Source organism: Chenopodium quinoa, unplaced genomic scaffold (assembly GCF_001683475.1).
Source record: "Chenopodium quinoa cultivar QQ74 unplaced genomic scaffold, ASM168347v1, whole genome shotgun sequence".
Classification (NCBI taxonomy): domain Eukaryota; kingdom Viridiplantae; phylum Streptophyta; class Magnoliopsida; order Caryophyllales; family Amaranthaceae; genus Chenopodium; species Chenopodium quinoa.
In genome coordinates, this window is record NW_018744570.1 from 172,420 (window position 1) to 194,358 (window position 21,939).

The 21,939-nt window shown below is 37.6% G+C and overlaps 1 protein-coding gene across 3 annotated transcripts in view; it reads left to right on the plus strand.

Moving 5' to 3' along the window:
* Positions 1–21,939, plus strand: part of LOC110699104 (chaperone protein dnaJ 10-like) — a 41,917-nt gene that overhangs the window by 14,591 nt on the left and 5,387 nt on the right. For 2 of the 3 annotated variants that reach the window (XM_021876591.1, XM_021876592.1), the window contains exons 5-9: positions 1,315–1,444; positions 6,160–6,318; positions 18,600–18,778; positions 18,872–18,952; positions 19,064–19,219. In XM_021876591.1, the coding sequence (XP_021732283.1) occupies positions 1,315–1,444; positions 6,160–6,318; positions 18,600–18,778; positions 18,872–18,952; positions 19,064–19,219 (705 nt within the window). The remainder of the gene's footprint in view (positions 1–1,314; positions 1,445–6,159; positions 6,319–18,599; positions 18,779–18,871; positions 18,953–19,063; positions 19,220–21,939) is intronic. The other variant, XM_021876593.1, reaches the window with a different exon arrangement.

The window sequence follows — 21,939 nt, forward strand, 5'->3', positions numbered from 1 at the left end:
TAAAATAGACCAATTAGACATTGACATTTGGCAAGCAACCTAAGAAAACTGGTTACCAACAGGTCAAGGTTCATTAAAAGAAAATGGGGGTTAAAGGTGGGATTGTTCTGGAATTATAAATTGAAGGTGGAATTGTTTTCGGAAGATGGAGCAAAGATGGAATTATTCTTTTCATTTTTCCTATCTTTGATTGTTACTTGGTTAGATAAAAGAAAAAAGTTCTGTAAGTAGGGTTGGTAGGAGAGAGAAATAATAAAATAGCAGTGGGTCCTTTTAAATAAGGAAGTGTTGCGATTATTATGAAACGGATGAACAAGAAAAATGTTGCGATTATTACGAAATGGAGAGAGTATTTCATTTTAATACCTTTAATGATTTTGGAAGCCTAATTCTTTATACTTCATTCCTTTTTTTAGCAAGTGTAACATTTAGATTTTTACACTATTGATACAAGTGCCGGCCATCTTTTGTAAGTTTTAATTTAGGAAAGATATAGTCGTGTGGGGCTTTTCAAACCAATAATTAGAGATATTAGTGGTCAAAGATGTGCATTGACAATCGTAAAGGTCCAAATGTTGCACTTATTAAAAATAGGGGAAGCATTATATTTGTAAGAATTGTTAACGGGTCAAATTCAGATTGGATTTTGTCCGATTTTGATTGAATAATAGAAACTCTGATACGACTTGGGTGAGGTTGGGTCCTCTCACATTCGACATCCGGCCCAACTCTCATTTCGATCCAAATCGTTTGTTTTTTTTTTCCTCAAATTGTGTTATCTTTTGAAAAAAATGTTATTTATGTTACAACTCTAGCCCAGCTTCATAATTTAAGCGAGAAACTTTTATTGATCATTAATTTGTTCTAATTAGTCAAGCTAGAAATTTTAAGACAAAAGAATTTCTGGAGTGTTATTTAAATCATCCGCATACACTTTTTATTTGTTGGAATTGAGTTGGAGTATGCACGATTTAAATTGTGACTCATACTCAGAGTCGGATCTTTTAAATTAGATTAAACATATAACTATTTGTATTTTGGATTCAGATAAGATTTTCTTTCTAATTAAATTGGGTTACAGTAGGATAGGGCCTGATTCTGGTGAAGTTCCATCTAAATTATAGTTGTTCTTACATCTTTGTTAGAACATATATTAATGATATAGCCTCTGATGTTATTAGTTAGGCGATCTTGCTTTGATTGTGATTGCCATATTGTTTTTAGCATTGATGATGGATAATTGTAGCGGGTTTGTTTATGTTACCAGTTTAGTTTAAAAAATTTCAATTTGCCCACAACTTGTGATTATAATAGGTAATTCAAAAGGAAAGGGAAGAGAAACTTGCAGAAAAATTAAAAGATCGACTCAACCAATATGTGCATGGAAGTAAAGAGAATTTTAAGAGTAATGCTGAAGCTGAAGTCTCTAGACTTTCTAGTGCAGGTACTATTTCTTGATTGTCTTCTCTCCAAATTTACAGGTGGTGATAAGACTGGATTATTAATGCTTACAGAAAGAAGGCTTCACACCCCCTTATAAACATGTGCGTAGCCTTTAAATTCCTTTATATGTGTGGGTTACTGTCAAGGCAAGATTTGAAGGCCTATGGCCCTGTTGCGGATATGATGTTTTCTGTGTCACACACACAAATAACCTACTGTTTTGAATGTTCTTAACACTTTCTCTTGTTTGTCCTTCTTTGGAAGTTTTGTACACTTTCACGTTATTCCATTTATCCACCTTTTTTCTTACATTCATTTACCACATCAATCACTCTATCTTCAATTACGCTTCTGCATAAACAAGTTTTTATGTACTAGTACAAAGAATTGTTTAATTTTCATAGATCAAAGTGGTAAGGTGAAAACCAGGGATATTGGTTTTGTACCTGCATGCCCCCTATTATCAAATTGTTTCTCACACAATTCTTTTTCCCATCTTTTGAAATTAGGCTTCAATGTTTTATGTGTTGGGATCGGGCATATAAATGCCATTGAGAGATTTAAAACTATGTGCGGTTTAATTACCTAGTCTCTTAGTTTCTCTCTCTTTTTTTTTTTTTTTGCCTCCATTTCTCTTACTACTCCCTCCGTCCCTAAATATAGTGCTCACTTTCCATTTCGGGTGACCCAAAATGTTGTTCTCATTTAGTATCTTTCCATTTTAGAATAGTATGAAATTATCAAAACACCCTCATTTTTCTTTGTCTTTATTACTTGAAATACCCAAACTACCCTAATTTTTCTCTCAAACTTTGTGCCCCCACCCATGTGCATGTCCTTTATTCTTGTACATGTAATTATTATTAGTGGTCCACTCTATTTTTTTTAGTATTTCTCTCTTTTTGATGTACTTTTTGTACTTCATTCTCCATCTTCTTAATTACCGTGAAATTTACAAACGAGCACTATATTTAGGGATGGAGAAGTAGTTTCATATTATCTTTAATTAGGTGCGGATTAAATCTGATATGTATTTACTAGTTTCATATTATCTTTTATTTGCTGTGGATTCAACCTGGTATGTAATGTAAGTCATTATCGAGATGATGATTTCTGTTATCGAAAGTCTGCTAAGTCCATCTAGTCCCAAGTTTTCTGTATTCTTGTTCATTTGACTGAGTTTATTAAGATTTAGATTTTCTAATTTTTTTGGTGATTTATCAATCAATTAACCAGCTTTAACACAAAATACCAAGTTCTTGTTTTTGTTTCTTCAAATTGTTTCTCACTCTGTTCTCTTTTCAACCTTTTGAAATTAGTTTTTAATGTTCTATGGGTTGGGATTAGGTATATAATTGGCATTGAGAGATTTGAAACTATGCATGCTTCGCCTCTCTTCATTTCTCGTAACAGATTCAAGTTTTCTTTAATTTGGTGTGAATTCAATTTGGTATGTAGTGTAACTAACTATTGAGATAATAATTTCAGCTTAATTTGAAGTCTGCTCAGTCCAAGTAGTCTAAGAGTTTTCCTATAGTCTTTTTCATTCACGTGAGTGTGTGTAGATTGGACTTTCTAATTAATTTGGTTATTTATCACTCAAAATAACAAGTTTTAACACAAAAATATAGAGCTATTGTTCTTTGTCTTCATCTTTTAAATTTTCTTAGATTGTTTGTACTATACCCAAATGGATTTTGAATTTAGGAAGCTTAATAAAGTAATAGACTGAAAGTCTCTTTGTGCCTATTATTTTTTGTTTATTTATAAATATTTTACTCTCAATATAGGTATAGCCATGTCACTATTTGAATGGAATGCGTCTATGCTTACATGATGGGGCAAACAAATTACATGAATTGTAACCCAGTATGTGTAATGATTTAGTTTCATATACATTAGCAGGTATAATGTTGCATATTTGTGATTTAGTGGAGTGGTCTTATGTTTTGTTTTCTCTTATGCAGTGGCTTACTTATCAAATTATTGATAGTTATGTCATATTAATGATTGTTTTTTTAATTTTATTTTTCTATACATATTATGTTTTATTTCAGTTTTAAGTGGAGCATACTCATTAGTTTATAGTAGACTTAATATTTGTGATTGTGTCATTGTATAAGGGTACCGTTTGCATTTCTTAATCAGTGTTCTCTCTCCGTTCTTTTTAATCTTCCGACTTTATTTTATTTTATTTTTATTTTATTTTTTTTATCTTTGTACTTTTGCTTTATTTCTATTATAATAAAGAAAATTTCTACTTTTATTACTTCTTACCCCACCACATGGTCCACATAAACTATACAAAAATATACTACCTCCGTTAAATATTATGTGCAACTTTGGAGGGGTTTGCGGTTACCAAGGAAAAATTTGAGGGGCAAAGATTAGCTAGTGTAATGGGAAGTAATTAAAGAAAGGGGAGAGAGAAAATGGGACCACTCCACTTAAAAAGGGTGTGGAAATCTGATTTTATTAGGAGGGATAGAGAAAATAGGACCACCCCACTTAAAAAAGGGAGAGAGAAAATGGGACCACCCCACTTAATTATTCAAATCTGATTTTTTAAGTAAGGGTATATCAGTCTTTTTAAGCTTTTTTGTTTACTAATATAGGAAAGAAAATGGAAAGTTGCACATAACCTCGATCATCCGTTTTTGGCAAAAGTTGCACATGACATTTAACGGAGGTAGTAAATGTTTCTAGGCAATTTTCTCCTATCTAAAAAGGAAAAAAAAGGGACTCACTTTCCACTTACTACTACAATTTTATTTGAACAGCAAGTCAGAAGATGAAAAAAAAAAAAAAAAAAAAAAAGAACGGAGTTAATGTGTTTTACAATAGCCCAGAAGAAATTTAAAACCAAAACAAAAGAGTTTGATAGTGATATGTGAATTAGCGTGTCTAATGGAAGAACTGATTTCTCAATGGGGTTCTAGGTATATTCGTTTTTGCTGAAAAACTCAATAACCAAATTGTGTCATGCATTTTAGTTTACAAAAATTGAATGTACAAAAGGGTTGTTAGATGAAAGCAATGGAAGGTTTGTGTTGTGGGATTCACTCCTAAGAGCTAAACAACGTTAAGGCTAGAAGTGGAGTTAGTGCTCACTTGTATTAGCCTTCACTCGATTCTATTACTAATATGTGGGATTCTATGTTGTCTTGAATTATTATTGTGTGCATGTTTTAGTGTCACCTGTTTTAAATGACGACTTTGCGTTTTTAGTTCCACGTCATATTTGAGTATTCTACACTGGGTTTGAGTGTTGTACGCTAGTCCTAAAGTCTACATGTGTGGCAGGTAGGTTTTTTTTATTTTTTATTTTTTATTTTTAATTATTTATCACCAAAAAACGGCCACAAGAAACAAGCAACAACAAAATAGAGCAGCATGTCACATAGGATGCTAGTTATGGCTAACCTCGATGATGCTTAAAGCAAAGTAGGCAACGAAAGCTTAAGTAAAGAAGTAAAGATGGATGCATAAGTGGGTAAGTTTATAAGAAAATGTTTTATTGAGAGAGAGTGTTTACCGGCTTTAGTGATGTAAAAATTAGGGGAAGCTCTTTATTTATAGGGCTCCCAAGTTAAGCCTAGAAACTTCCTTCTAGAGTATTCTTAACCCCCTCAAATGGAGGGTCCTACAAGCTAACCTCTAAATTTTTTTACACAATTCTAATGTACAAGACTCATATGTACAAGTTTCCGTAGAGTTCCATACAATTCTAGCTACTATTAGTATGTACAAGATTGCCCTAAAAAGATTTAGAAACTTCTGGACGTTTCTCGAACCTCTTAGTGCATTCTGGACGTTTCTGGCCTCACCTTAAAAAACCGACTTCACCATGATGTTTATTGGACTTAAAAACGCTTCCCCTCCCCCCCTAGTTTGGGCTCATTTGGGCCTCAAAGGCCCATAATTGTGTTATTGTCAATGTGGTGCTCACTAGAAATGTTAACTTAATACAAAATAAAGTTCTATGGGGAGAAGGTGTTAACTGACACCCATGGGCATCCCCCTTGGCCAAGAGTGTTGCCTACTGCCCATTGACGCTATCAAGGGTGTGGGACTTGACAAGCAGTTCTATACATCTAGGGCTTTGATTTAGGATTTTTGGCGGGCTTTGGCCATTTGATGGAGTTTGGAGGTTTGTGGGCCTAGTAGAGGTTATCGTTAGGCTTTGAGTTTATTTGAAGCCTATTTGGGCTAGGGTAGAAAGGTGTGTAGACATTTTTTCCGTTCAATTTCAGATTCATACCAAATCAATTGAATTTATTTTTCAATGATCCTGTATTTTTTTAGTTGTCTACACCTTAAGAAATGTATGCACAGTGTGCCTTTCCATATTGTCACCAACTTTCTAAATTGATAAGGGTGTAAATTCAATGTCAAGTTTGGATCCAAGTCTAGTCCAATCCAATACAAAATGAAATTCGGTTTTGAAATATATTTCTTTGAAGTGTAGATTCATGAAGTGTAGATAAGGGTGTGGGACTTCCAATAACTAAAAACCAGACAAATTTAGTCAAAATAAGTATAATAGATTCATGATACATGTGAAGTTTTGTGCTACTGAAGGCTTAGCATTTACTTCTCTTAGTAAACTACTATGTATGTACAAGATGGTGGATGTGGATGTGTATATTTCTATATAAAATATTGAATTGTTTTTTTTTTAATCTTTCTAATTCAAACTTTGACTTGCTTCTGCAGCATATGGTGTTGATATGTTAAACACAATTGGTTATATATACTCAAGACAGGCAGCTAAAGAGCTTGGAAAAAAGGCAATATACCTTGGTGTACCTTTTGTCGCTGAATGGTTCAGGAACAAAGGTCATGTTATTAAATCTCAAGTAACAGCGGCAACAGGTAAGTAAAAAAAAGGCCTTGTTTCTACTTGCTAATTTATTTTTCCTCTCACCCTTGCTCTCTTCCTCACCATCTTAGTACATTATGTTTAAGCACCTTACATGTTGGTGGTATATTCAGTGGTTAAAAAATAAAATTGTCACTAGCCTCATTGTTGTTGAAATTCGATTTGGATCTTATGATCCAAAAACACGTTACTGATGATAAAATTTGTAGGATCTTATAATCCTACTTAGCTATGTTGCACAAAAACGGATACGGGTACAAAAACGGGTACGGGGACAGAATATGGCAAAATCCAAAATTCCAAAAAACAGGTACGACATGGATACGCCAAAAAAAATCAGCAAAATATAAATCTATAGAAGTTTTTTTTTTTAGATAATCACAAAAGTCACAACATAACAACATTAAGATTAAAATTACATCTAGGAAAAAAAAAAGAAAATAGTAAAAAAAAACAAAGCAGAAACCTATAGTAGGAATCGAAATAGGGAAGAAAAAAACAAACAAAAAAAAAACCTACATAATCACACCAATGAATAAAAAACAAGTGAATAAAAAAACTTCAATGCATAAAAAAAATCTAACAAAACAGAACAAAAGAAACAGCGAGCGAGAGAAAGAACTCTGCATCTGGTGGTCGCCTGGTCGGAGCTGATGGTCAGCCTACAGCAGCAGGTCGCTGCTTCTACTCTGTTGTCTTTGTATTTTAGGATTAGGGTTTTCCCAATCGCAAAGGTAAGTGAAGAGGATTTTTTTTAGGGTTAGGCTTCAATTTGTATTGGGGGACGTCCAAAAAGTACCTAAGACGTCCCTAATTCGCCTGAAAGTTGTACCAAAAAAAGGCTCTCCGCACCTCTTTTCAAGGGTAAATCAGGTCATTTGATGGACATCTATCTATCGATGTTTCTATTCCCATGGCATACATAAAGTGTATCGAACTCAATTTTGAGGGTTCTTCTTCACTGATCTCCTCTTCCACCTTGTCCTTTACTTTGTCAAGCTCCATGGACATCGAGGAAAGTTTCTTCTAAAGGTTGTCAATTTCTCCTTTGTGGCGGCATTCAAACCATTTGTGAGGCCCGCAATAAAGTATACAAATAAGGGGTTCGTTCCATGAGGACGAGCTGGAGGCCCCATCTTTGTTTGTAGAAGCGAGGACTCCATTCCTCCATGAATTATTTCCCTCACTCTTACGTCCACTCCCCACGCTACTCGAACTAACTTGGGAGCCCTTGAGGTGCTCTTTGGGGTGCTTGTTGTTGACCCACTATTCCTTTTCTTCAGGTTCAAACCGAGTAATCCATCAACCTTTCAGCTGCAATTATAGTTATGGCCCCCGACAAGGTGTCTATTTTCTGGCGCCAAATCTCCCTTTTTTCCCAATCCAACCTCGCACGAAGTTGAACAATCGATCCTTCTCAAACATGTCATGGATCTCCAACATGCAAGTAGAATATTATTTCACACATTCACGAATGGAGCTCTTATGTTGGAGGGTCGCCAACCTCGTATGGGCAATGAACTCAATATTCTCTTGGTAGAATTGTGTCATGTGTTCCTTCCTCTTAAGTATTCACCGACGTCCTCTTTGCTTGGATGTTGACATACTTGGTGCGCCACCAAAGCTTTGCATCATCTACCAAATACATTATGGCTGTATCAACCTTCAACTCATCTTCTAGGTGACAAATTCTAAGTATTGTTCCGTGTTGAAAATGAAATTATCGACTTCCTTCGAGTCTCTAGTGCCATTGAAGGTCCAGGGTTTTGGGGATTTTATCTTTTCACCTCCTCCCCTGAGGCCTCTCTGAGCTCGTATTAGAGTGGCACATTTGTCTAGTGCCTCATCGGCCACCCTCTGTACACAGCAATTTAACTATGTTCACCATGTACTTTTCCATCTCGGCTTGCTTTATAACAATTTCTTGGTCTGGGAACCCTTTCCTCAAGCATGGTCCACTGTTCCAACTTACCATCTCGCCAAGCAAGTCTTTTCTTCCAATTTTCCATCTTCTAACAAGCTTTAAGTGCTTGCACAGTGTCTTTAGGATGAGCCTTGGCTCTTATACCAATTGTCATAGTCTGAATGTTTGATTGTGTGGCTCGCTCTTGCCTTTTGGCGACGAGAACGCAAGCCTAGCGCGAAATTGGGGCTTGTGAGCACAAAGCAACACAAGTGGGCACAGGTATCTCAAGGGAGCATGCATCTTAATGTAACAAGTGTAGAGTCGAGGCTTGTGATAGCCGATACTTCAAAGCGGGCACAAGCGGGTCCGACGACGAGGGCTTCTTTGGAGGTTCTCTTGGTTTGGATGGGATGCTTTAAAACAAGGAAAGCACAATATCAATAAATGCTTAAAACAACACACAAGTTTCAAAGCAATATGCAACCGGGTAGGGATCTTGGATTTCATTCAATCATTCGCTCCCTAAATAGCTTTAAATAGATTACATATAGAATTAATGGTGAACAATGAAATGACAGTAACACAATAATTCTACCTAGAGTCTAGAAATATAAAGTATGACTTAAAGGGCATTACATAGGGACATTATAAGGAAAAAGGGAGGGGATACATAGAAGAAAAAGGCGGATTCTAACACTAATATACCTTACAATATAATTGAATTCACACCCTTAGAAGATGCACGACAAAGCCATGAGAGCGTCCTCTCGATGCTAATGTATATGTTGATCATAAGGCTGTTTTGGTCGCACAAGACGCATTGCCAATAGGCGGTGCAGTGGTATTTGAAGCAAAGATCTATTAAAATTACTTGCCATTGAATTGTTTTTAATAAATCATAGTCTTACATTAGTTATTAAGTAAATAGATGTACGACTTCAAAAGTTTCTTTTGAACGCTAAGAAGCGACAAGTGATTGCCAACCTCGCGACAATGTTCATTTATCACCAATTTCATTGTGAACTTACACTAGAGCTCTCATCCTTTATTCCAAACACCGTACTCATGGTTTTTTATTCTAGAAAGTTCTTAACCTTCTCACACGGGGGGTTCTACTGAGACTAATTCTAGAAGATTCAACCACTCTTCTAATTGCAATGCTCTTATATACAATGTTATGGTGTATTCTATACAATTTTAGCACCTTAGTTATGTACAAGATATCCTTATTCAGTTGTAGAACTTTCCATAGGGTTCTGGAACTATGCCACGCATAATTCCGCATTTATAATGATGTTTCTTGATCTGAAAAGCGGTGGACCACCATCTCATTCGGAGTCCGTCTCGGTCTTAAACGGCTCATTGAGATATTGTTAATGTGGTGTTCACTATCAGTACAAGCTTATTGTAATATTAAGCTTTATATGAAAAAAATGCCATTGGTAGCCAATGGGGGCTCCCTAGCCACCATTATGCTTCATTGCCCGGCTAACCCACTTGACATTAGTGAGGGTGTGGGACGTGAGTCGTGTAAGTGACCTCATCTGATTCCTTGTAAGGTTTTTTTTCTATTTTTTTTTTTTTTTTTTTTGTCTTTCTAGGACATTTTAAACATGTTTTAACAAAGGAGGGACTAAAGAAGTTTCAACAGATGGTTGTTGCAAGGTGGATTAGTGTTAGATACGCCTCTTTCTTTTATGTACCCCCCTCTTTTCCTTGTGATTTCCCCATGTAATGCCCTTTAAATCTTTCTTTATGTTTTCTAGGCTTTAGGTAGAATTATTGTGTTACTGTCATTTCAGTGTTCACTAGTAATTCTATATGTAATCTATTTAAAGTTCTTTAAGGAGCGAATGATTGAATAAAATCTAAGCTCCCTACCCGGTTGCTTATTTCTTTGAAACTTGTGTGTTATTTTATGCCTGTATTAATATTATGCTTGTCTTCTTTTAAAACATCCCCTCCAAACCAAAAGAACCTCCAAAGAAGCCCTCGTTGTCGTTGGACCCACTTGTGCCCGCTTTGAAGTATCAGTCATCACAAGCCCTGACTCCGCACTCGTTACATTAAGACTCGGCTCCCTTGAAATACCTTTGCCACTTGTGTTTCTTTGTGCTAACAAGCCCCAAGTCCGCACTAGGCTTGCGTTCTCATCGCCACAAAGCAATAGCGCGCCGCACGATCAGGTGTCAAAACACTAGGACCGTGACAGTTGGTATCAGAGCCAAGGCTCATTCTAGAGACACAGTGCAAGCACTCAAAACTTACTAGAATATGGAAAATTGGAAGGAAAAACTTGCTTGGCTAGACTGCAAGTTGAATGTAGATGGATTGGTGGAAATAGCGGCGATGAGGCACTAGACAAATGTGCCACTCTAATGCTTGCTCAAGAGGTCTTGGGGGAGTTGGAGGTGCAAAGATAAAATCCTTATAACCTCGAACCTTCAATGGAACGAGAGACTCGAAGGAATTCGATAATTTCATTTTCAACACGGGACAATACTTCATTATTTGCCACAATGTATTTGGTTGATGATGCAAAGCTTTGATGGCGCACCAAGTATGTCGACATCCGATCAAAAAGGACATCAGTGGATACTTGGTAGGAATTAAAGAAGGAACTCATGGCACAATTCTACCCAGAGAATACTGAGTCCGTTTCCTGTATGAGATTGGTGACCCTCTAACATTAGAGCTTCATTTGTGGATATGTGAAAGAATATTCTGCTTGCATGTTGGAGATTCGTGACATGTATGAGAAGGATCGACTGTTTAACTTCGTGCGAGGGAAGGATTGGATCTAAAGGGAGATTTGAAAATACACTTTGTCGAGGGCCATAACTGCACCTAAAAGGTTGATGGATTACTCGTCAGACAAGGTGTCGAACTAGAAGGAAGGGAATAGTGGGTCAGCAAGCACCCCAAGAAGGCTCTTTTGAACAGTTGTGTGAAGTAGATACAAGAACGGGGGAGATGACTCACGGAGGAATGGATCCCTCGCTTCTATTATCAAAGGTGGGGCCTCTCGCTCGTCCTCATGGAATAAGCCCCTTATTTGTATACTTTGTCGCAGGCCTCACAAATGGTTTGAATGCCGCCTCAAAGGAGAAATTGACAACCTTCATTAGAAACTTTCCTCGATGTCCATAGGACAAGGAGGAAGAGAAGATCAGTGAAGGAGAACCCTTAAAATTGAGTTCGGTAAACTTTATGTAAGCCATGGGAACAAAAACACCATAAGATAGACGCCCATCGAATGACGTGATGTACGTGGAAGTGTGGGTAAATAGGAAGAAGGTTCGAGCAATGGTTGATGTAGAAGCCACCCACAACTTTATCACCGAAGTTATTGCTAGCCGACTAGGGTTGAAGGTGGTGCGCGGTGGTGGCCGCATGAAAAATGTTAATCCAGAGGTTTCGCCAATCCACGGTACCGCAAAAAACCTAAAAGCCAAGATTGGAGTGGAACACTTGACTTCACTGTGGCAACAATGGATGATTTTAAAATGGTGCAGGGAATGGATTTCCTCCATGTTAGCAAAGTTGTATCGATACCCCACACGGGCTCCTTGCTCGTTGCTGGGAATCAACCCTGCTTCTTACGGACATGCCCAATAGCCCTAGAGTAAAGAGGGAAAGGTAGAGGTCTCCGCGATACAACTTCATAACGGAATGAAGAGAAATGAGCCAACATTTCTGGCTACGCTCTCAGTAAAGGAAGATGAGAAGGCGAGCGACCTCCATCCTGCCATAGAAGGATTGCTTGGAGAATTTACTGACCGTCCAAAAGAGCTTCCAAAATCACTCCCTCCCCAGAGAGCCATTGATCACACCATAGAGTTGGTGCGAGGAGCCAGAGGCTTCCGAAGAGAGTCCCTATTAGATGGCGCCCCTTGAGTTAGCCAAATTGCGAAGATAATTAAATGAATTGCTAGAAGTCGGGTTCATTCGGCCCTCTATAATGCCAAACGGGATGGGAGTTTGAGATTATGAGGAATCACTACCCCATACCCTTGGTGGCCGATTTATTCGACCAACAGGGAGATACCGTTTATTTCACCAAACTGGATATGAGATTAGGTCGTCATCAAGTTCGAATTGCTCAAAGAGATGAGCCGAAGACGGCCTGTGTCACCGAGCTTTTGTGTGGCTGGTTATCCCATTTGGGTTGACAAATGCTCTAGCAACGTTGATGAACCAAGTCTTCCACGAGTACCTCGACAAGTTCGTGGTGGTATACTTGGATGACATTGTGGTCTTTAGCAGTATCGTGGAAGACCACTTGGATAAGACCACTTGGATAACTTGAGGAAGGTGTTTTGGAAATTGAGACAACACCATTTGTTTGTGAAGCAGAAGAGATGCGCTTTCGCACAAAGAGAAGTGAGCTGCCTTATCAGAATGGACCCGAAGAAAATCAAAGCTATTAGTGATTGGCAAGCACCAAAGAGCGTTTCGGAATTAAGATCATTGTTGGGGTTGGCTAATTTCTATTGCCGGTTTATAGAAGGATACTCGGCAGTTGCAAGTCCCCTCACAGACTTGCGGAAGGAGAAAAAATGGAGTTAGTTAGATGAGCAATAAGGAGCTTTTATCAAGCTTAAGGAAGCAGTGATGAAAGAACCAAACAGTCCTAGCGCTCCCAAACACTAATAAACCATTCGAAGTAGAAACAAATGCATCGGACTTTGCGCTAAGTGGGTTTCTACTTCAAGAAGGTCACCCCGTCGCATATGAGAGTCGGAAGCTAAATGGGGCAAAAAAAATATATGCTACTCAGAAAATGAGTTGCTATTCTACACTGCGAGAGGGTGGAGGCATTACCTATTGGGGGCTTAGTTCTTTATTCGCACAAACAATATTGCAAAGAGTTACTTCCTCACTCAACCAAAGTTAACGGGGTGACAAGCACGATGGCAAGAGGTACTTGCAGAATTTGATGTGGAGTTCACATACAAAACAAGAGGTACCAAGGGGCAATGCCGATGCTTTGAGTCAACGTGCGGATCTTGCTTCCGTGCATAGGCGGCCAACAATGTTTCGACCTCGGTAGGAACAGGTGAAACAGCACCTCAGCACCTCCTCGAAGACCCAATGACCAACACAATAAAAAAGTTGATAGATGAAGGGAAGATACGACGCTTTTGGATTGAGAATGACCTTGTCTTCACCAAGGGCAACACATTGTTCATACCAAAAGCAGGGGATTGCAGAAGATGCTCTCGAAGGAGTGTCATGATACACTTTTACTGTCAATGGGGTACTACTGGTCGGGGATGAAAGAAGATGTAATCAGCTACACGCCTACACCAAAACTTCCAGAACTTGTTTGATCATGTCAACAAGATAAGATTGATCGGCGAAAACCTAGAGGTCTCCCAACTCGTCCATGAGAAAGTATATTTATGGACTTCATTAGCAGCCCGCCCAAGGTGGACCAATTCTCCACCATAATGGTGGTGGTTGACAAATTCTCCATATATGCTACTTTTATTCCCTTGCAAGGCGCCGCCGAGGAGACTGCGGTGTTGTTCTTTAAGCACATCATGAAGTATTGGGGGTTACCACACAGAGACACGAGATTCACGAGTATCTTTTGGACGGAGTTGTTCAAACTAATGGGGTCAGACTTAAACATGTCATCAAGTCACCACCTCCAATCCGATGGGCAGACAAAAAGATTCAATGGCTTCCTAGAAGAAGATTTGAGATACTTTATGAGTGCCAACAAGGACTGTGTGAGACATTTTATGTAGGCCTCTGTTGTGTGGTCAATGTTAAGATTAACCGCTTGATCCGAGTAAAGTAACATCCAGCTCCACTTTGCCGATTGCATCAAACAATCCGCTCATGGCTAACTCGAGTTTAGCTGACTTTTAGTCGGCCTAAACACTCGCTTCTCAAGCTTTTAGAGAGCTTGAATTGTGGCCTAAGGCTCCATGCCTTTAATCACTTGTGAAGCACCGACTTCCTTGTTCTCATTCCTCGCAAGCTACTATGCTAGCTAAGCCAACAGAATGATGCCCCAAACAATCGTTGCTGCTCTAATACCACGTTGTCACGTGTGGACTAACTCCCCTAGTCTTTAGCACGCGCGCCCACTAACTTCCTTCCCTAAGGTTGCTAGCCAAATTATACAGGGCCAGAATTGTATAAAAGTCTCTAGAGAGATAGCTTCTAGGACCCTCCATTTGAGGTTAGAAGGATCTAGAGAGGAAGTCTCTAGGCACTTGGGAGCCCTATAAATTGGGGCCTTCCCCTTCATTTTTGTAGCATCCAACCATTTATAAACAATCTCATTCTCAAGCAATAAAAGTTATCATAACCTTACTCTCTTGTGCTTACATCTTACTTTCTTACTTAAGCTTTTGTTGCATACTTTGCTATAAGCATCCTCGGTGTTAGGCCTTGACTAGCTACCTTAAGGAAGGAAGTTAGTGGGCGCGCGTGCTAAAGACTAGGGGAGTTAGTCCGCATGTGACAAAGTGGTATGAGAGCAGCAACGACCGTTTGGGGCATCGTTCTGTTGGCTTAGTTAGCATAGTAGCTTGCGAAGGAGAAGTGTTGGGACGATGGGTAAGAGCAAGGAAGTCAGTGCATCACAAGTGACTGAAGCCATGGAGCCTTAGGCCACAATTCAAGCTCTCTAAAAGCTAGAGAAGCGAGTGTTTAAGGCCGACAAAAAGTCAGCTGAACTCGTATTAGCTGATGTAATCGGCAAGGTGGAGCTCAATGTTACTTCGCTTAAGGATCAAGTGGTTGATCTTGACAATCGGATTGAAGAGTTGAACCTTGAGCACGCAACGAAGGCCCACACTCTTGCCAATAAAGCCTTAGAAAAGTTGATGGGTGAGGTGGCCAAGTTGGGTGAGGAGTTCTCGGGGGAACTTCTCGCTTTAAAGGAGAATGAGGGGGAACTTCTCGCTTTAAAGGAGAATGAGGGGGAACTTCTCGCTTTAAAGGAGAATGAGGTCCTGAAGGAAGAGCTCGCTCTATGTTGGAAAGCTGCAGTGATGAGGGCATTGCCATCCAGGCGAGGCCTAAGATGGTGGTCCCTAAGCCTCGGAACTTGATGTAGGTAATATGGTGATGGTAAAAGTTCTGCCAAAACAGCTATAGTTCCTTAGAGGAAGAGACCGCAGACTCATCAAGAAGTATGAATGCCCCATCCGCATCACCAAACGGATTGGGAAGAATGTATATAAGGTAGAGCCGCCAGCGTGGATGAAGATACACCCTATGTTCCACGTCAGTCGTCTCAAGCCCTATCATCAGAAGACTCCAAGTGCATCATCACATAAGATTGACTTGTCACTTTTCTTTTGTTTAGATGTTATTTTGTAAGTCAACGAGGTTGTCGACAGCTTAAGTGGTGGAGGATGTTAGAATCCGCCTTTTTCTTTTATGTAACCACCTCCCTTTTTCTTGTAATTTCCCTATGTTATGCCCTTTAAGTCTTTCTTTATGTATTCTAGGCTCTAGGAAGAATTATTGTGTTACTATCATTTTAGTTTTCACAAGTAATTCCATATGTAATCTATTTAAAGCTCTTTAGGGAGCAAATGATTGAATGAAATCCAAGCTACCTACCCGGTTTCATATGGCTTTGAAACTTGTGTGTTGCTTTAAGCCTATATTGATATTGTGTTTGCCTTGTTTTTAAACCATCCCTTCCAAACCAAAAGAACCTCCAAAGAAGCCCTCGCTATCGACGCTTGTGCTCGCTTTGAAGTATCGACCGTTACAAGCCCAAACTCCGCACTTGTAACATTAAGATGCGTGCTCCCTTGAGATACTTCTGCCCGCTTGTATTGCTTTGTGCTAATAACCCCAATTTCACAGTAGACTTGCGTTCTCGTCACCAAAAGGCAAGAGCGCGCCGCAAGATCCGGTGTTAAAACACTTGGACCGTGACAATTAGGAATGCGATTATTGAATTTAATAGGAACAAATTTTAGATTGATACAGACTTGTCCCTGGAAGATAGCGTTAATGAACTTAAATTTCATCTTAACTACCTATGAACCAACATATAAATCATTTTTGCCGGTGAATTACACATTATGGACTCTAATATCCTAGTCACTGCTGTATTGATAAGTTATATCTTGATTTAGTGTTAATCTGAGAGGCATCTACATATCTTGGTTACGTTAGATGTGGTGTTGCATGAAATTTTTACCCCAGCTTATCAACAAGTCATACCCCATTGATGTCTTATGGCTGATTAAGAGAAAGAGTGGGTTGTAGTGGTATTGTCATAATGCGTATAATATTGTTATTATAGATTGACCTTTCGTGTTGTATGGGGTTTGATAGTATGGATTGACCTATAGCGTTGCTATTAATTTTGTAAAATGATTTACTTATTGTCGTTAATGAATCAAAAGAAATTGGCTTAAACAACTTTGTTTTACTTTTGTGAGAACATGAAGCTCGTGACGGGAGAGGACTATAACATAATTTCTAATTAGGACTTGTTTAAAAATTATTGTTGTTTCGGCAAAAAATTGATTATTTGGGCCTTTACGGGCTGCTCGTGGACCTCGGATTTCGGCCTTGTGTGAACCTGCAAAATGAACCCCGAGTCGAGACCTTGGGGCGGGCGGAGCCTCCGACACCCAAGTTAGGCGAGCGTGAGTGGTGGATGGTCCTCTTAAATGATAAGTGTGTGACCTCATTTACCTTAGCCCCTAAGAAGGGCATATATAGTAACATATAAGTGCGATGTAATGGGCTCATATAGTGTATTTGGCTTATTTAGGCCTCTGGGCTTATAAGAGTAGGATTACCCTAGGCTAAAATGGGTGTATGACTATTTTGGTACCCAAACAATTAGCTCGCAGACCCAATTCTATTTGAAATGAGTTATTATATTTTCAGCACAGCCGAGCTCTATTATTTTCAAAGAATTTCAAATTTTGAGAAAACGGATTTTAGCCGAGCCGAATCTTTGTTGGGTAAGTACATCTTCGAAATGGGGTTTTACTCTTTCCTAAGATTTTGGGTAAGTATTCCATTCAAAGTTTCAGTAATGGGGTTATACTCATTCCTAGATTTTTGGGTAAGTATTCCATTAGAAGCTTGGTTTCGGTAATGGGGTCATACTCATTCCCAGATTTTTGGGTAAGTACTTCATTTGAAGATGGGCTTCAGTAATAGGGTTATACTCATTCTTAAATTTTGGACAGGTATTCCATTTGAAGCTGGGATTTGGTAATGGGGTTATACTCATTCCCACATTTTTGGGTAAGTACTCCATTCAAAGTTGGGCTTCGGTAATGGGGTTATACTCATTCCCAAATTTTTGGGTAAGTATTTCATTCGAAGGTGCGCCAGCTAATTTTTTGAGTACCAAAATGGTCATACCCTTTCTAGTCTGGGGTAATTTTACCCTTATAAGCCCAAAGGCCTCAATAGACCTAAGTAAGCAAAATACACTATAAGGGCCCATTATTGCGTACGCATATGCTACCATATATACTCCTCTTAAGGACCAGGGTAAAGGACCATCCACCATTCTCTCTCCTCTAAATACTCTCAAATTATACATCATTAGGCATCTTACATGGGCATCAAAGGCTCCATCCCAGGCTTGCTTGGGGTACATTTTGCAAGCACACTCTCTCCTCTATTCATCTGTTTTGTATCTTTAATAGTATTTTCTCTTGTCATTAAAAGAAGGGAAAAAAATGCTCAACTCATTAATCCAATTTTTTAAAATGGAATCAATGAGACTCCCTTTTTTGAAAGATGGTTAATGAATGCCTTGGTCTCGGGAAAGACGGAATAAAAAGAAAATGAAAGCTGGGTTAAGGTGTGCAAATTGGTCCAATATAATTTGGATTGAGAAGAACATACTTCACTACTAGACATGAACTCTTAACCGGTGTTAAATACTTGCTGATGTTTGCCTTCTGAGGCCCCGTTTTCTTCCTTTTAAATCAATAATTAATTCAGCAAAAAACAGTGAAACTTCCAGTTTCCATCAAAAAAATTATCTCATTCAAAAAGTTTGATTTAATCGGTAATAATTCAAGTTTTGATAAGTACAAATCAGTGTTATTTGACAAATTCTAGAAATAGTTGGATAAATTAGTTTTAATTAGTAAAAGTCAAATTTAACCAGAAAATATCAATTTATGTCAGTAAAATTTCCTTTTCATCAGTTTAAATAATTACAATTCGTTCAAAATCGAGTGTAGAAAAATAGTCATCTAGAGATTTCTCGGACGGTTTGGAGCAAAATTGAAATTATTCGATAATTGTTCCTTTATGACATCATCTTTAATTTGTAGCTCACTTCTGAGACTACTCTTGGTTATTTGTGTCCATTAATCTCTTCCCTTTTTTTGTTGGTCATCTTAGGTGCTGTCGCTTTATTTCAGCTACAAGAAGACATGAAACGACATCTCAATGCAGAGGGTAACTACACTGAGGAAGAGCTTGAAAGCTATATGGAATCTCACAAGAAAGTGATGATAGATTCTTTGTGGAAGCTCAATGTTGTTGACATTGAAGGGACTCTTTCTCGTGTTTGTCAGATGGTTGCTATACCTATCCAATTATGTATTAAATACTTTGGTAGTATATGGATCAAGTCGACTATTATTTCTGAAATATGTCTTTTGCTTATCCAGGTACTTCAAGACAACAATGCCAAAAAAGAGGAGCTACGTGCACGAGCAAAAGGGCTAAAAACACTAGGAAAAATATTTCAGGTAATCTTAGGTTTTTTTTTTTTTTTTTTTTTTTTGGGTCTGCTGTATCATCTAACATTGCTGAATTTCTTTGCTTATATTCTGAGTAATCAAACGTCTTTATACTTACAGCAGGTGAAATCTGAAACCAATGAGGCTGATACTGCAATTGGGGCTGAACTTTATAAATTAAATGGAAGCGAGTCAAGCTATGATCCATTAGCTTCAAAGACATCCCCCAAGAGCCGGGGAATGGAAGACCAATCTTATAATGGAATTGCAACACAGGTACTATCTTTGCCCATTATGTTATTGGCTACACTTAATAAAATAAAATATCCCTGGTTTCTGATCTTGAACATTGCCTAGTTACTCACATTGCACGAGTGACTAGTTTTAAGAGTCATACTCTAAATATAAGTTTTCTTTATCAACACGAATAAAATTTGTTCAATTAACCTCAGCGTGCAGGGCACGTGTAATTAGGAAAATAAGAAGTCACGTGCCCTGCACGTTGAGGTCAACACCGGAAAATAGGTGGTTAACGTCGAGAAGTAGGGTTTGGTCTTTTTTGACAAAAAATATATATATATATATATATATATATATATATATATATATATATATATATATAGGTCTGAAAGTGCCAAAAAAAAAAAAACAATTATGGTAGTTTGTGACAAAAGAGGCCTTTTAAAAGGTTGTTTCTTGAAAAAAAAAAAATCTTATTTTTAACACCGGTAAATTATAGTTTTTCTAGTGCTTGTGTTTAAATAATTTCGATTAATTTGCTTGTTTGCACTCTCAAGCCCCTTTCTTAAAACGCGTGCCAAAAGGTATGTTGCGAGAAATATGGAGCGGAGGAAGTATATTGTAACCAAAAACTCAAAAAGTAAAAACCGACGTTGAAAATATATTGTGGAAACATTATGACCAAAATAGCTACCCTTATTGTGTAAAAAAAAAAAAGTTACCCTTATTAAATCCTAAACTCTTTAATAGTAATTTCGCAATTCTTTTATTGTTTAATTATTATTGAATATGACTAAATCAACTTGAACTCCTAATAAATTACTGAAAATCTAATCTCCCATGTGTTTTTAAGTAAAAGCATGGATTGACGCAAGACCATCATAGATCAAGACATGGTGAGGCAAAAGTCAAAGCTAATGCAAATTACATACACTGAAGGAAGATATGAATTAATATTCTTACACGTGATTTTACTAAGCCAAATACAACTTGATTGGAAATCCCCCGTCCAATTGACTCTTAAACCTTAAATAACTAGTGAACATTAGTTGGCCTTAGGAAAATCGATAATTAAGTATAATTGCACTTTGTGCAAATTAAAGGGTGAAAAGATGCAAGAAAGCAATGCTAAAACTATTCCTCCTTTGTTCTGACACTTTATAAGAGAACCTTCTCTTAAGTATTGGTTGCCAATCTCTTTCACTTTTAGTGGTTAGTATCTTAGTCTTTATTTTTGACAATTAGACATAAGTACGATTTTTGTTTATCTTGCTTATCAAATATGGGATTAAGGCTTTGATTGATTGCTTATCACATGGTGATTAAACAATACTATAATACCCTTTTTAGCCTTTACACTTCTCCTGACTTATTACCAAAAAAAAAATAATAATAAATCCTTGAATACTTAAACTTTAAACTTTAATTACTTAATTGAATCCTAGTTTAATCAAGTGAAATCACCTTGAAAAACAATTAAAGACTATTAAGTACCAAACTTTTGCACTTGAGACATAAACAAATCAATAATCTGAAATATCAAACAAGGCTAATCATGAGATTAAAATTAAGAGACATGATTGATCATACAAATATGCTCATGAATTTTGCTAAATCTTCAACCATTAGGCAAATAAAAAAAAAATTAATAAAATGTTAACGAATGAATAAAGAACATAATTTAATGCTCCAATATTCCTAGATTATAAACATGAATAGTACCTCAAATAATCCTGGATTATAAACCTTAAGGGGCATGTCAAGAAGTATTTATCCGACATAAAGTATTATTCTTGTTACTAAGAGATACACCTTCTTCTAATTCTCTATCCTTTTGAATAATAGATCCCTAAGACCTCATAGCGTTGGACAACCTTCCCATCCAAGGTGATCACTTGTCTCCTTGTTTCTCACGCTACTAAACTTACATTCCAAATATTCCGTCTTACTTCTACTCACCTTCGAGTCATGGGATTCCAAAGTTCGTCCCCACGATTACAACTTACTTTCCACGCCTTCTTTTTTCTTATCAATTAACACAATATTGTTAGCAAACATCATGCACCATGGTATATCATTTTGAATTGAACTCGTCAATTCATTCTTGACTATAGCAAAAAAAAAAAAAAAAAAAAAAAAAAAAAGGGCTAAGTTTAGAACTATGAACTCCAATTGTAATAGGCAACTCTTCGGTTTTCCTAATAGTGATCTACACACTTGCACTAGCTCCCTTGTACATGTCCTTAATGATGTTAACATATTTCCGCGAAATGTCTTTTCTTGTTAAAATCCAACAAAGAATCTCCCTTGTACCTTATTGTAGGCCTTCAAATCAATTAAAACCATATGTAAATCCTTTTTCTTATCCCGATAAATCTCCATTAGTTGTCTCATAAGATGGATTGCCTCCACTTTCGATCTTCCTGTCATAAATCCAAATTAATTTTATGAGATGTTCACACTTCTCCTTAACCTTTGTTCTATCAATTACTCCCAAAGTTTTATAGCATGACTCATTAGTTTGCACAATCTTGGAGTTCTAGTGATACCCAGTATGCGAAACAATGCCTCAAACCGCGAACCTGGTTCATCCATTCTGTAGTTGGCAACCCGGATTGTGAGAGGTGACGAACTAGAATTGAAAACCCTAGATTTGCAATTCAAGCATTTTGATATAGTTATAGGGCTTAAAAAACACATGCAAGATCATAGGTACATTCCCCGTGTACGCTTGTGTTCATCGGTTGGAGAGCAAT